We start from the raw sequence: 16,650 nt of genomic DNA, 5'->3' as shown, positions 1-16,650 counted from the left end.
GACACCTGAAGACAACTCCTTATGTTGGGGTCAGCCCACAGGTGCGTTTTTTGGGCGGTTTTGGGGCATTTTCTATGGCCCACTGGCTGTTAATACCTACTTGTTCGCTATTGTGTGGTTAGTAGTTTGAAATCAAAATGTGTAAAAAATGGCCTGTGAAATCCGAAAGGTGCTCTTTGGAATGTGTGCCCCTTTGCCCACCTAGGCGGCAAAAAAGTGACACACATCTGGTATCGCCGTACTCAGGAGAAGTTGGGGAATGTGTTTTGGGGTGTCATTTTACATATACCCATGCTGGGTGAGAGAAATATCTTGGCAAAAGACAACTTTTCCCATTTTTTTATACAGAGTTGGCATTTGACCAAGATATTTATATCACCCAGCATGGGTATATGTAAAATGACACCCCAAAACACATTGCCCAACTTCTCCTGAGTACGGCGATACCAGATGTGTGACACTTTATTGCAGCCTAGGTGGGCAAAGGGGCCCACATTCCAAAGAACACCTTTAGGATTTCACCGGCCATTTTTTACAGATTTTGATTTCAAACTACTTCGCACACATTAGGGCCTCTAAATTGCCAGGGCAGTATAACTACCCCACAAGTGACCCCATTTTGGAAAGAAGACACCCCAAGGTATTCCGTGAGGGGCATGGCGAGTTCCTGGAATTTTTTATTTTTTGTCACAAGTTAGTGGAATATGAGACTTTGTAAGGGAAAAAATAAAATAAAAAAATCATCAATTTCCGCTAACTTGTGACAAAAAATAAAAAATTCTAGGAACTCGCCATGCCCCTCACGGAATACCTTGGGGTGTCTTCTTTCCAAAATGGGGTCACTTGTGGGGTAGTTATACTGCCCTGGCATTCTAGGGGCCCTAATGTGTGGTAAGTAGTTTGAAATCAAAATGTGTAAAAAAGGACCTGTGAAATCTGAAAGGTGCTCTTTGGAATGTGTGCCCCTTTGCCCACCTAGGCGGCAAAAAAGTGACACACATCTGGTATCGCCGTACTCAGGAGAAGTTGGGGAATGTGTTTTGGGGTGTCATTTTACATATACCCATGCTGGGTGAGAGAAATATCTCGGCAAAAGACAACTTTTCCCATTTTTTTATACAAAGTTGGCATTTGACCAAGATATTTATCTCACCCAGCATGGGTATATGTAAAATGACACCCCAAAACACATTCCCCAACTTCTCCTGAGTACGGCGATACCAGATGTGTGTCACTTTTTTGCAGCCTAGATGCGCAAAGCGGCCCAAATTCCTTTTATGAGGGCATTTTTAGACATTTGGATCCCAGACTTCTTCTCACGCTTTCGGGCCCCTAACATGCCAGGGCAGTATAAATACCCCACATGTGACCCCATTTTGGAAAGAAGACACCCTAAGGTATTCTGTGAGGGGCATGGCGAGTTCCTAGAATTTTTTTTTTTGGCACAAGTTAGCGGAAATTGATTTTTTTTGTATTTTCTCACAAAGTCTCCCTTTCTGCTAACTTGGGACAAAAATTTCAATCTTTCATGGACTCAATATGCCCCTCATGGAATACCTTGGGGTGTCTTCTTTCCAAAATGGGGCCACATGTGGGGTACTTATACTGCCCTGGCATTTTAGGGGCCCTACAGCGTCAGAAGAAGTCTGGAATATAAATGTCTAAAAAAATTTACGCATTTGGATTCCGTGAGGGGTATGGTGAGTTCATGTGAGATTTTATTTTTTGACACAAGTTAGTGGAATATGAGACTTTGTAAGAAAAAACAAAAACAAACAAAAAATTTCCGCTAACTTGTGCCCAAAAAAATGTCTACATGGAGCCTTACAGGGGGTGATCAATGACAGGGGGGGTGATCAGGGAATCTATATGGGGTGATCACCCCCCTGTCATTGATCACACCCCTGTCATTGATCACCCCCCTGTAAGGCTCCATTCAGACATCCGTATGATTTTTTACGGATCCACGGATACATGGATCGGATCCGCAAAACACATGCGGACGTCTGAATGGAGCCTTACAGGGGGGTGATCAATGACAGAGGGGTGATCACCCATATAGACTCCCTGATCACCTTCGTCATTGATCACCCCCCTGTAAGGCTCCATTCAGACGTCCGTATGATTTTTTACGGATCCACGGATACATGGATCGGATCCGCAAAACACATGCGGACGTCTGAATGGAGCCTTACAGGGGGGTGATCAATGACAGAGGGGTGATCACCCATATAGACTCCCTGATCACCTTCGTCATTGATCACGCCCCTGTAAGGCTCCATTCAGACGTCCGTATGATTTTTTACGGATCCACGGATACATGGATCGGATCCGCAAAACACATGCGGACGTCTGAATAGAGCCTTACAGGGGGGGGATCAATGACAGAGGGGTGATCACCCATATAGACTCCCTGATCACCTGCGTCATTGATCACCCCCCAGTAAGGCTCCATTCAGACGTCCGCATGTGTTTTGCGGATCCGATCCATGTATCCGTGGATCCGTAAAAAATCATACGGACGTCTGAATGGAGCCTTACAGGGGGGTGATCAATGACAGGGGGTGATCAGGGAGTGTATATGGGGTGATCACCCCCCTGTCACTGATCACCCCCCTGTAAGGCTCCATTCAGACGTCCGTATGTGTTTTGCGGATCCGATCCATGTATCCGTGGATCCGTAAAAATCATACGGATGTCTGAATGGAGCCTTACAGGGGGGTGATCAATGACAGGGGGGTGATCAATGACAGGGGGTGATCAGGAAGTCTATATGGGTGATCACCCCTCTGTCATTGATCACCCCCCTGTAAGGCTCCATTCAGACGTCCGTATGTGTTTTGCGGATCCGATCCATGTATCCGTGGATCCGTAAAAATCATACGGACGTCTGAATGGAGCCTTACAGGGGGGTGATCAATGACGGAGGTGATCAGGGAGTCTATATGGGTGATCACTCCTCTGTAATTGATCACCCCCCTGTAAGGCTCCATTCAGACGTCCGCATGTGTTTTGCGGATCCGATCCATGTATCAGTGGATCCGTAAAAATCATACGGACGTCTGAATGGAGCCTTACAGGGGGGTGATCAATGACAGGGAAGTGATCAGGAAGTCTATATGCGTGATCACCCCCTTGTCATTGATCACCCCCCTGTAAGGCTCCATTCAGACGTCCGTATGCGTTTTGCGGATCCGATCCATGTATCCGTGGATCCGTAAAAATCATACGGACCTCTGAATGGAGCCTTACAGGGGGGTGATCAATGACAGGGGGGTGATCAATGACAGGGGGGTAATCAGGGAGTCTATATGGGCTGATCAGTGGTTTATAAAGGGTTAATAAGTGACAGGGGGGGTGTAGTGTAGTGTAGTGGTGTTTGGTGCTACATTAGTGAGCTGCCTGAGTCCTCTGGTGGTCGATCCTAACAAAAGGGACCACCAGAGGACCAGGTAGCAGGTATATTAGACGCTGTTATCAAAACAGCGTCTAATATGCCTGTTAGGGGTTAAAAAAATCACATCTCCAGCCTGCCAGCGAGCGATCGCCGCTGGCAGGCTGGAGATCCACTCGCTTACCTCCCGTTCCTGTGAACGTGCGCGTCTGCGTGCGCGCGTTCACAGGAAATCTCGGCTCACGCGAGATGACGCCTATTGGCGTTAGCGTAGCCTGGGAGCGCCGCAGAGATGACGCCTTTCGGCGTTAGCGTAGCGCTAAGTGGTTAATTAAATGTTCTATTTTACTATTTTTATTATTTGGTCGAAAGGCTGATTGGGGTAGATTGTAGCAGGACTGCTTTCGAATATCTCAAATTAGCTTGTCAAGTAAAATGTTGCATGCAACAATCATTAAATAGGTGGCCAACAAAAAAGGGGCGGGACAAAGGGCATAGTCAATGGGCGTAGTCAAGGGGGCGGTAAAATTGGCTTTTGCCTAGGGCAGCAAAAATCCTTGCACCACTCCTGGAAGCAGGAGCCCGCTTTGCTCAGCTAATGTTGGTTCGCAAAGCGGTCGAAGCCGGTGTATCAATGGAGACACGTGTAACCTGTCCCGCAGCTCCGCAAGGACCCTTTTTGGTCACAACAGAGTGCGAGACAGGTGAGGATATTGCAAGTATATGTACTTTGGCAGCAGTTAGTATTAGTCCAGGGAGCACGGGCAGGAGCAGCAATATGCGCTCCTGCCCGTAATCACAGCGCTGCTACTGCCCATTCATAAAATGAGTTCTCTGTACACCGCTGACAGCTCAGCGTTGTATGGAGAACTGAGTTTTAGCGCATCAGTGAATGGTGTGCTTTAGGGATGAAAAAGAACAGTAAAAATTGAAAATTTATAAATAAACTATATTAGAAAAATATTTTTTAGGGGGTTAGGGATAACATCAAAAGTTTAGTTACTGTTTAAGTTACATAATGAATCTACCATAGACTGTCATGGTGATTCATTGTAGTCTATGGAAGAAGCGATCAGAAGATCTCATGCAGTGGCGTAGAGTGAGGGGGGGCTTTGCCCTGGGCGCAAAATTTCAGGGAGCGCCAGCATGGCCGCAATTAGGCAAAGTGACGGAACTGCCTGCTGGAATCCTCTGCCGCAAGTTAGGCTGCTTTCACACTAGCGTTCGGGTTTCCGTTCGTGAGCTCCGTTTGAAGGAGCTCACGAGCGGACCCGAACGCAGCCGTCCAGCCCTGATGCAGTCTGAATGGAGGCGGATCCGCTCAGACTGCATCAGTCTGGCGGCGTTCAGCCTCCGCTCCGCTCGCCTCCGCACGGACCGGCGGCCAGCTGAACGCTGCTTGCTGCGTTCGGGTGTCCGCCTGGCCGCGCGGAGGCGTGCGGATCCGTCCAGACTTACAATGTAAGTCAATGGGGACGGATCCGTTTGAAGATGCCACAATGTGGCTCAATCTTCAAGCGGATCCGTCCCCCATTGACTTTACATTGAAAGTCTGGACGGATCCGTCCCAGGCTATTTTCACACTTAGCTTTTTTTAGCTAATATAATGCAGACGGATCCGTTCTGAACGGAGCCTCCGTCTGCATTATTATGGGCGGATCCGTTCAGAACGGATCCGCCCGAACGCTAGTGTGAAAGTAGCCTTAGAAATACCCTAAGCCGTCCAGGGAAGCTCTGGGCCCTTGCATCAGCCACTACAAGTGAATTTAATAGTATACAGCACCCACTAAGGCCACATTCACATCACCATTATTATTTCTGTTCTTCTGCTCCGTTGTAGGATGAAATGAAAATAATGGAAGTGCCGGAGTCGGCACACAAATGACAGGAATGAAGCCTAACAGATCCTATTGACTATAATTGGAACCGTTAGGTTTCCGTTCGGAAGAAAGCTTTTTAGTGGAGAAAAAAAGTCATGCATGCAGAACTTTTCTCTCTGCTATTTTGTTTTCATAAATCTATTTTTATTGAAAAAAAAACATAGAAAATACACAACGAGCCACACGCAGACGACAATACCGATGCCCAACTGAAAATTTTCCCCATTCCCAGTGAAAAAGGTAGTCTATTAGGGTGATGAAATGACCATCTGATAGTAATATCATAAGAAAATGAAATGGACATACAAAATCATATATTCGTTACAGGAACAGGAGCACCTAAGAAAAATGAATCAGCATGCTATGCATGTTCACATGAGTACCTGTCATGAACCAGCGGGTGTGAACCCACTGTGCCATGTGTCCTACCTCCTCTAAGAGCGTTCTCTAAGTGAACCCCTCGATCTTTCCAGTACCCCTGATGGTGGGGATAGCCTTTACCAAGGGGAATACCAGGTCGCCACCTTTTGAGGAGGATTGGCACACGAGGCAGCTGATCCAGGCGGACCAGGAAATACCTGAGCAAGGTACCAGGGGTACAGCCATTGTCAGCAGGCTGAGCCATTACCAGGAGTAACAGTGCAGGACCGAAAGATGAGGCAGAGGCGAAGACAGACAGGCAACAAGTCAGGGCAGGCGGCACAGGTAGAAGTCATGCAATCCGGCTTGGCAACAGGAGTCAAGGCAAGCAGGCAGGGATCGAACAGGTAGCAGAGTCCAGGAATACAAGTACACATCAGGAACACAGGCACATATCAGGCACCTTAACAGGACACAAGGACCTTGACACTGAGGCATCTGGGAAGGGGGCTGAGCCATTTATATATGTGCAGGAGGGCTAGGATTGGTCGGCGAGGTCACATGATCCAACCCATAAAGCACAGTAGGTGACGCGTGCCGGCACTTAAGGAAATGCTGCAGGAAACAAGCAGCAAGCATGCTGTGGCCAGGGCTGAAAGTAAACACTGGCAGCAGATTGCGGTTGAACACGGCGCCCTGGACCGCTGCGGTAAGCAGGGAAACAGTGGCGCACAGCAGCCGCTGTTACAGTACCAGTACAATCGCAAACCATACATCGGCCTCACAGAGGATGCCGTCATGGGGATCCCCAAAAAACATCTAGTTATGAAAAGGTGTAACCCAAGATAAAGGAAGTAAATTTAATCAAAATAAGTTAGAATAGATGTCATCAAGTATTCTGTGAGAAGAGGCTGTAGCAGAAATAACATTAGTGTGTACAGTAGTTTTGCCAGGGCAGCCAGGTTCGCAAAAAGCACTCATGTCTACGTTCTATCCAAAACGTGAGTTCCTCAAGTCTGAAGAGTTGGTCAAGCCTGTCCAACCAATGCCGATGTGAAGGGGAAGAAGGTGCAGCCAGTGTAATGGTATTAACAGTTTAGCTTCTAAAATAAGAAAACTAGCTAATGCTGTTTTATGTGGGCAGAATGAAGGGGAATCTTGCCAAAGCAGAACCAGATTTGGAGTTAGTAATAGAGTTTCGGGACACACCAAGTTAATTACATCTTCTATTTTGTCCCAAAGAGGTTGGATTTTAGCGCAAAACCACCATATATGTGATATAGTGCCCAGGTATGGGCGTAGCTATAGGGGGTGCAGAGGTAGCAGTCGCTACCGGGCCCAGGAGCCTGAGGGGGCCCAAAGACCCTTGTGCCACATAAAAAGACACACAACGCACTGAGGGAATGGGGGGCCTAAGCTAAACTCTTGCACCAAGGCCCATGAGCCGTTAGCTACGCCCCTGTCCCCAGGGCAGCATTGGATCTCCAACAGAGGCCCCTATCCACCACACTCCTCAAGTATAAGTACAGTGGAGGAAATAATTATTTGACCCCTCACTGATTTTGTAAGTTTGTCCAATGACAAAGAAATGAAAAGTCTCAGAACAGTATCATTTCAATGGTAGGTTTATTGTAACAGTGGCAGATAGCACATCAAAAGGAAAATCGAAAAAATAACTTTAAATAAAAGATAGCAACTGATTTGCATTTCATTGAGTGAAATAAGTATTTGAACCCTCTAACAAAAAAAGACTTAATACTTGGTGGAAAAACCCTTGTTTGCAAGCACAGAGGTCAAACGTTTCTTGTAATTGATGACCAAGTTTGCGCACATTTTAGGAGGAATGTTGGTCCACTCCTCTTTGCAGATCATCTCTAAATCCCTAAGGTTTCGAGGCTGTCTCTGTGCAACTCTGAGCTTGAGCTCCCTCCATAGGTTTTCGATTGGATTAAGGTCCGGAGACTGACTAGGCCACTCCATGACCTTAATGTGCTTCTTCTTGAGCCACTCCTTTGTTGCCTTTGCTGTATGTTTTGGGTCATTGTCGTGCTGGAACACCCATCCACGACCCATTTTCAGTTTCCTGGCAGAGGGAAGGAGGTTGTCGCTCAGGATTTCACGATACATGGCTCCGTCCATTTTCCCGTTTATGCGAATAAGTTGTCCTGTGCCCTTAGCAGAAAAACACCCCCAAAGCAAAATGTTTCCACCCCCATGCTTGACGGTGGGGACGGTGTTTTGGGGGTCATAGGCAGCATTTTTCTTCCTCCAGACACAGCGAGTTAAGTTAATGCCAAAGAGCTCTATTTTGGTCTCATCAGACCACAGCACCTTCTCCCAGTCACTCTCTGAATCATTCAGGTGTTCATTGGCAAACTTCAGACGGGCCTGCACATGTGCCTTCCTGAGCAGGGGGACCTTGCGAGCCCTGCAGGATTTTAATCCATTGCGGTGTAATGTGTTTCCAATGGTTTTCTTGGTGACTGTGGTCCCTGCTAATTTGAGGTCATTAACTAACTCCTCCCGTGTAGTTCTAGGATGCTTTTTCACCTTTCTCAGAACCATTGACACCCCACGAGGTGAGATCTTGCGTGGAGCCCCAGAGCGAGGTCGATTGATGGTCATTTTGTGCTCCTTCCATTTTCGAACAATCGCACCAACAGTTGTCACCTTCTCTCCCAGCTTCTTGCTAATGGTTTTGTAGCCCATTCCAGCCTTGTGCAGGTCTACAATTTTGTCTCTGACATCCTTGGACAGCTCTTTGGTCTTTCCCATGTTGGAGAGTTTGGAGTCTGCTTGATTGATTGATTCTGTGGACAGGTGTCTTTTATACAGGTGACTAGTTAAGACAGGTGTCCTTAATGAGGGTGACTAATTGAGTAGAAGTGTCTAACCACTCTGTGGGAGCCAGAACTCTTAATGGTTGGTAGGGGTTCAAATACTTATTTCACTCAATGAAATGCAAATCAGTTGCTATCTTTTATTTAAAGTTATTTTTTCGATTTTCCTTTTGATGTGCTATCTGCCACTGTTACAATAAACCTACCATTGAAATGATACTGTTCTGAGACTTTTCATTTCTTTGTCATTGGACAAACTTACAAAATCAGTGAGGGGTCAAATAATTATTTCCGCCACTGTATGTCAGAGTCCTATACCACCTGGACAATGTCTTTTTTTTAGTTTTCCTGTATGCAAATGCACCTGGAAAAGCCATGTGATCTAGACAAGATCTGTTGAACCTCTGTATCAGAGAAAGAAGTATTCAATTCTTCCTCCCATTCCGCTATAAATGGGTATACAGAAGGAGAAGAGGGAATTAGTAATAGTCTATAGAATTTTGACATCACTTTCAGTATGGGTTGGGCAGAGAAGAGTTTGACATCTCAAATTCTGTAAGTTCTCAAATAGTGGGGTTAAAAGTAAGGAACTTATGACAAACTTGATAAAAGTGGGAATATTGTAAGATATGCAGAGGTGTCGGTTTGACAGCAGGGAAAATGATGGGATCTTCCTATCATAAAGCAAAGATGAAAAAGGGCATGAATGCATCTGGTCCAATGATGTCTAGCATGTGACGGAAATGCCGAGTCCTCAGATAGATATGGCAGATATTGTGCTGGAGTCTAAGAGGAGGGGAATGGTGCAATAGAGGGATGATTACTGACCCCATACCAAGCCTGTGGAAGGCCTCTGGTCATAATATTGGGGATTTCGGTCACAGCTTGTGGTCGCAGAATAGTTCACATAAGAGGAGTGAAGGAGTCGTCCAGTCCATCTCTCTTCAACAGAGCAGACAGAGTTACCCCAGTACTTGTTAAGGTCCAGCCAGCGTTTTAATTGTATAGCTGTGAAATCCAATTTAAGGTCCAGGAGACCTATACTTCCCCGCTGCTTCAGGGGAGAGAGGAGTCGGTTGCTCAACTCTTCCAAGGTTTATTTTGACGTTAGATAACCGCCCAAAGCCCTGAAACAGAGATAAAACATGAGGGAAGGCCTGACTAGGGTTGGTGACAAATAAAAGCAAATTAACCACGTATGCTGCTATGTGTATCCCTGATGGGGAATGCAATCCGCGTTTGTGAGGGTGTTATCTAGTAGCTTGTATAAAAGTCTCCATACACAGGACAAAGAGGCTAATGGAAAGAGGGCAGCCTTGCCGCGTACCATTAGCAATATTGAATACTGATGACAACAAGCTATTGACCTTAACCCTGGCATATGGGGAAGCATATAATGAGAATATAGCGATAATGAAAGGTGAGAGAAGACCAAATCTGAGTAAAGTCTCTTTCATGAAGGTCCAATCTATCCTGTTAAAGGTCTTCTTGGCAGCCGAGAAGAACCATAGCGATCTTGAAGTGCCTAGCAAAATGGATAGCATTTAGCACCCTATTAGCATTGTATTTACCCTCTCTGGAAGGCACATCTTTATGTGTCAGGGAGGGGAGGAAAACTTGCAAGCGTAGGGCCAATCTTGGCCCACAGCTTAAAGAGGACCTTTCACCGCTCCTGTCTGTTTTAATAACTTCATGCATTCCCCATGTGATAATTCTGGAGCATCAATTCTTATGGCTCTATGTTGTGCCATTCCTTTATTATTTTCACTAGAAGTTATGAATCAATTGCTATTAGCCTTCAGTAAGGGTACAGAGGGGTGGTAACCAGTTGGAGGGGTGTTCCTGCACAGTCTGACAATGGCAGCACTGATTGGATTGAGTAATTCTTTGCAGGTCCATGGAGATTGGCTCTAATAGCGATGCGGAATCAGTTGGGGAGAGAGAAGGGAGATGTAAGGACTCCAAAAATGACCGGATATCAGTCAGTCGCGATTCCCTCTCTGACAATGATTCCTAAGTATTTAGATTGACAATAAAACTTAGTAAATTGAGAAGCAATTTCCTTGGTATGGTGAAGTTAGGTATTTTGGGAGGAAGGAATGGATGAAATGTGCATAAGGATGAAGGGACCTCTGAGGAGAGCAGAGGCCCCGAACTGAGACATATTAGTATATATGTGAGTAGTATATGTTTTTTTGTTTGTTTGTTTTTTCCGAAAAATAAGGGTGGATGAAATGCTGGAAATAATTTTTTTACATTACTTCATGTATTATACTTTCTGGTCAGAGTCTTTAACTGGACTTTTAGCAGGGAATATGTCACACAATTTTTTTTTGGGCCAATTAAAACCAGATAGCAATACATTCTTTTTTCTAATCTGTTTTTATTTTTTTATTGCAGATTTTTTTAATTATATTTCCTGAACATGATTGTAAAGGCTGCCATCTTGCCCGTGCTTTTAAAATGTTTAACTTAAAAACATGATTTAAAAAATAGGTCATTTTCTGATGACACATTCCTTTCACTCTCTTAGGGCCCTTACACACGACCGTATGCCCTCCAAGATATATGGTCCTTGAGCAGGCCATATGTCCCGGAGCAGCATTGATCGTGCACACGGAAGCACACAGCATCATAGATTACAATGATTTTTATATTTACAATGATGTTTATTCAGCAACTAGCATGGATTGAGGACCTGGGAGTGCTGCAATTTTATTTGATCTATTTTTAAGATTTGGGGGTACTCGGGATGAGTGAATCGACGAGCCAATACATTCTAATACTGTACGGCGCGCTCGCTCCGTACAGTATTGAAACAGTTTATGCAAATCAACTTTGGATGTTTCATCCAAAGTCCATTCACTCATCCCTAACAGGTACCCACCATGGGCACCACCACTGTACAGACTTATACTATAGATTCATTGTGCTGCTACTCTTTTTCTTCTTTTGAGTCCCTCACAGCAGCAGTAGACTGGCAATGGATTACCTATTTATATAATAGGTCTTAACATTTGGATTTTCTACTACAGAAGGGCAATATTTCGGATTTAATTTTCCATGGTATAGTACTGCCAAAATTAAAAAGAACAGCCCAAAAATAGTTTTTCTATGAATCACTTAATAAATACCCCTTTCTGACAGAACTGGCCCTTTAAATGACCATGTAATATAAGATTTATATAATATAATAAGGTTTATGGAATAAGGTTTTTCAATGGAAATAAACATAAGGGGTCATTCATGAAAAGATATACGCCACTTTTGTGGCATCTATCTGGTGCAGATTCTGTCGCACGCCATGTTGCGGCAGAATCTGCGCCTTCTTCTCCGCTCATGCCAGGTCTAAAAAAGGGGGCATGGACGGGGAAGGGACGGCAGGCCAGTCTCATTCATTTTTTTTATTTGTCTGGTTTAGGTGTAGAAAATTATCTAAATATAAGACAACAAGGAAGCTGCCTTACATTTCGAATCGGCCGTAGATATGCCGGCGCCTCTACATAACTTCAGCGATCCACTGCCAGCACAGGGGCTTATTAAGACCGGCATCTAAAACGCTGATCTTAATAAATGAGACCCATAGGGTTGTCTTGTCATAAATACCAGAATCCAGACAAACTCCATTAAAGTTAGTGAAGTCCATCAGGACTGACCTGTATCTAGGTGAAAGCCTGGAGCAACCTTGAATATAGTCTCCACTGCTTATTAGACATATTTTAATCCATACAGAGTTTACTGAGGGTGTGTGTGTGTGTATATATATATATATATATATATATATATTATATAATTCATAAGATATGCCTACTTGTTTGCCAAGTCCTTTGTGCTGTCGACAGGGAGGTCCTGTCCATAAAATGGCTGCAGATGAAGGATCTTATGACCAGGCACATTACCTTCATATAATGACCTAGACTAGAGGTTCTCTTTCTCTGCAACTTCTGCAACCTCTTCATTTTGATTGACAGTCCCAGGCAATGTGAATGTGATCACGCCTGGCCCTCTATATCAAAGTGAAGAGGGTTCAGTAGCTGCAGAGAAAGAGAACCTCTAGGTCAGTGGTGGTAAACCTATGTCATGGGTGCCAGAGGTGGCACTCAGAGCCCTCTCTGTGGACACCCGCACCCTGGAATGGTGTACCAATATGCCTTAGACTTTTCCTGCCATTCATCAGCACAGGCAGAACAGCACTATGAACAGCACAGGCAGCGCTGTTCATAGTGCAGAGCCTCTAGGTGTAATGGCAATGTCTGATTTGCTCCTAGAGGCTTATTTGCAAATATTAAAACTTCATTTTGCTCAGCAATCCGGGCACATGGGACCAACACAGATGCCTTCAGCTGCCAAGCGCACATGCAGCAGCCAGTTTCATAGGTACAAGTCTGCTGACAGATGTGTTTTAAATCTGTTATTTCTGATTTTAGTGTTCATAAGAGAGATGTTATCAGTATTTGCTAGCATTCTTTGTATCCACATTTACACAGAGAATGCTATCAATCACTGATAAGACAGCCCCCATGTACAATGAAGTCAGAAAGAGCAGCAATCTAAATGTATAAAGTTTTACTGTCTGTGAAGGTTCTCATTTATCCAGGTCATGGTATATATCTGTAAAGAATAAATCAATGCAACTGAACGTACTGTAGATTTCTTGCCAAGATTGAATAGAGGTGTGTGTGTGGGGGGGGGGGGTTAGACATCTATTGTCTGCCACATACAACACTGTCTTGACACCTTTTTCTGGGAAGTCTTTATCACCTACTGACTCCAATTAGGATAATGGAATCAACACCTTTAACCCAATGCTGGGTATAATTACCAGATGTTGATTCAGTTACATATTTATTCCCAGAATTCTTGTACAGTCACTCAGAATTGAGAAAGCTCGTTGGAAGAACGAGTGAAACGTTTTCAAGAAATCTACAGTACGTCCAGTTGCCTTGATTTATTCTTTACAGATATACAAGTTTTACTGAATCTTTTCCTACAAAATTATATATTAATGGAGTTATCCAACCCCTATAATGACCCTCCCTTCTTCCCCAAAGCCCGGGCACCTCATATAGTTTGTACATACCCCGCTCGCCGGCATCCGCTGCATCCCCCCGTCATGCGAATCAAAACATCCGGCGACAGGGAAAGGGGCAGCCAATCCACATGCTGCGACTGGGACGAGCCTCCTTAGTGTCACCCCGTGGCCGAGATGCAGCGGCGGCCGCGCGGGGATCAGAATTATAGGGGTTGGATAACTCCTTTAATCTTCTCCGCTTCTACTGCTTTATGACATGCTGCCTGCAGTAGCATAGCAACATTTTCAATACAGTCAAGAAAGTATGCAGACAGAAACCTGCCAAATGTATGCGAGACATATGGTCCATAGAAGTCTATGAGTACAGTGAAGTATATCTGGATGCCTTTTTGGGAGTTCTAGGTGTATACTGCTTAAAGGGATTCTGTCACCCGGTTTGGGGCTATAGAGCTGCGGACATGCACGGCTAGATCGCCGCTATCATGTTCGCAATATATGTGTCCTATAGGGCTGTGTGGCTTTAATGTCTTTAAAAAAGGATTTGATAGATATGTAAATGAGTGTTGAATGTGTCCAAGAGGCTGTACGAATCTTACTTGTGCCCAGCGGTGCCCAGCCACGACCGCCTGTGAAGGAGCCCAGCACCGCCTATGTCTCCTCCTTTCATTAACGATAGAAAGCCGTAATCTCGCGATGTGCGAGCTCACGCATGCGCAGTGCCGGTATAGTGTTCCTTTCCTGTGCTGGCATCAGCCTCAGTGAAAGAACTGCGCATGCACGAGCTCGCGCATCGCGAGATTACGGCTATCTATCGTTGATGAATGGAGGAGACATAGGCGGTGCTGGGCTCCTTCACAGGCGGGCGTGGCTGGGCACAGCTGGGCACAAGTAAGATTCGTACAGCCCCTTGGACACATTCAACACTCATTTACACATCTATAAAATCCTTTTTCAAAGACATTAAAACCACACAGCCCTATAGGACACATGCTAGCGGCGATCTAGCTGTGCATGTCCGCAGCTCTATAGCCCCAAACCTGGCGACAGAATCCCTTTAATGTATGAAAAAAACATGGCATGAATGGAGAGACAATGCATTAAAAGGGGTTGTCCGAGTTATATAAAAAAAAAAATTGGGCAACCCCAGCAAACGGCCCAATATAACAAATGACCTCTGTTTCTTTGAGCGCTGTACTCCAGTCTCCCTGCTACTGCCATTTTCTTGGCTACAATGGTGACATTACCTTGCGTGCACAAGTCACAGCTGCAGCCAAATACTGACCTCAGCCGTGCAGGTGATGTCTCTGCGGGGGCCAGTAATTGAGGACTGGAGCACATCATAGGAAGCAGGTGAAAACATTAATTTGTTATTTTAAGCCAGTTACAGGGGATGCCCAAGTTTTTATATAACTTGGACAGACTCTTTAAAAATGAAGATCTGCAAAAAGCCACTAAAAATGTAACTAGTGGTTGCTAAAAGAACCCACTATATACAGACCCTCAAACTGGAGTTCATGGGGCTAGTACTGGGTATTAGCATTACCCTAAGGGCTTGTGTCACACTGTGCCATTCAATCAACAACATTCATATAGCTGGCAGCATCATGGGCTTTGGTCACAGATGTCCCTTAAACCACACTTCTTATGACAGGTCACAGTAAGGGTGAACTTACATATGCATTATTGCAGAAATTTCCAGACTGCATGATCCTTCTCTTACAAGGAGCGTTATTTCCAAAACGGACATGCTCATCTGAAAAAGCCCTAAGGGTATGGCCACGTGGTCAGGTTTTCTGATGCACGTGGTCAGGTTTTCTAACAGTCCGAACCATATTATAAATTACCCACCAACCTATTTCAGGAAATCAACCATAGTATATTAAACATTTCCAACTTACCAATGTAGAAGTTAGTCACAGTCCTCATCTGTTTGTGCTTGGTGATAACATAAATGACCAGTGAGTTGCCAACAAGTCCCACCAGCATGATGAGAGCAAAAAAAAGAGGGACCAACCAGGCGTCGACCAGGAAAGGGGGTGTCTGTTCTAGGTCATACAATGTTCTATTAGATTGAGCAATAGAGTCATTTTGGGGACTCTCCACAGAGTCATTAAAGCATGAGTGCATTGATAAATGTTCTCCTGCAGTAGACATACAGCTAAGATGGAGTGGGGTTTCTGTAGCTCCTTTCATGGTTACAAAAGTTTGGAAACAATACTGTAGTTACACTGACATCCACTGAAAATATCAGTTGTGAAGATTCGTAATTATTATTCGTCGTCACTATAGCAGAGAAGTGCTGTTCTTCAAGTGATTACATAGTTATGTCTTCCCAGCAAAGTCTGGTCAACCTTGGTACTATGCTTTCTCTTCCCAGACTGAAGACGTACAGCTCCTAAATGAAGGTACTCATGGTGAACATCCATCTCTCAAGTTTCCTTGCATATTTGCTGCTTATTGCTGCACAGCGTATAATCATAGATGCTGTGAATCAGTGAGAAAAGGACAGAAAAGAGCAGTAGAAGGCTTCCTCTGGGTCCTAATGCCTGGCTCTACACCACTTTAATACAAACAGTAATGGAGCTTAGTATAACCAAGGAAAAATCTTCTCCATCCCGAGAATCTGGGATCCTTCCAATAAATATCTTGCAATGTTCACCTTGCCAATTACTTTTTTTCTTCTCAATAAAATATGAATGACAAAAACAGAAGGGCTTTGCTAGGGTCTTAAAGGATCAGGAACACAAAAATATATTAAAAATGGCATAGCTATAAGACAGATTTACATGTACTGTATAGTCCCACCCAGTAGCACACTGTCCCTACAGATTACTTCACAATGAAACTGCTGTGTGGTCCCTCTGGCCTGTATCTATAGATGTATGTCCCACATCAGCCCTATACTCTGATAATATAACCAGTGAATAACATTCATTATGGATGAGAATGGCATCTGCGAAGGGGTGCGTATATTAGGCAGCAAGTCAACAGTTGGTTCTTGAAGTTGAAATGTTAGAAGCAGGAAAGAAATGGGCAAGGACTTTAACTTTGGGATAATTTGGTCAGATCATCTGCCAAATGTGAGATCTTTTGGAGTGCTTCTCAGTATGTAGGGGTTGATACCTCCCAAAAGTGGTGTAAAGA

General features: G+C 44.6%; 1 protein-coding gene across 1 annotated transcript in view; it reads right to left on the bottom strand.

Moving 5' to 3' along the window:
• The window catches only part of LOC122927958 (G-protein coupled receptor 54-like), a 298,952-nt gene extending 283,253 nt beyond the window's left edge, over positions 1-15,699 (bottom strand). The window contains exon 1 of the mRNA XM_044280328.1: positions 15,405-15,699. Coding sequence (XP_044136263.1) covers positions 15,405-15,699 — 295 coding nt within the window. The remainder of the gene's footprint in view (positions 1-15,404) is intronic.
• Between the last annotated feature and the right edge of the window lie 951 nt (positions 15,700-16,650).

This window comes from Bufo gargarizans, chromosome 1 (assembly GCF_014858855.1).
Source record: "Bufo gargarizans isolate SCDJY-AF-19 chromosome 1, ASM1485885v1, whole genome shotgun sequence".
In the NCBI taxonomy this organism is placed as follows: Eukaryota; Metazoa; Chordata; class Amphibia; order Anura; family Bufonidae; genus Bufo; species Bufo gargarizans.
Note: the sequence above shows the minus strand (reverse complement) of the source record. Positions and strands in the feature narration are given on the sequence as shown.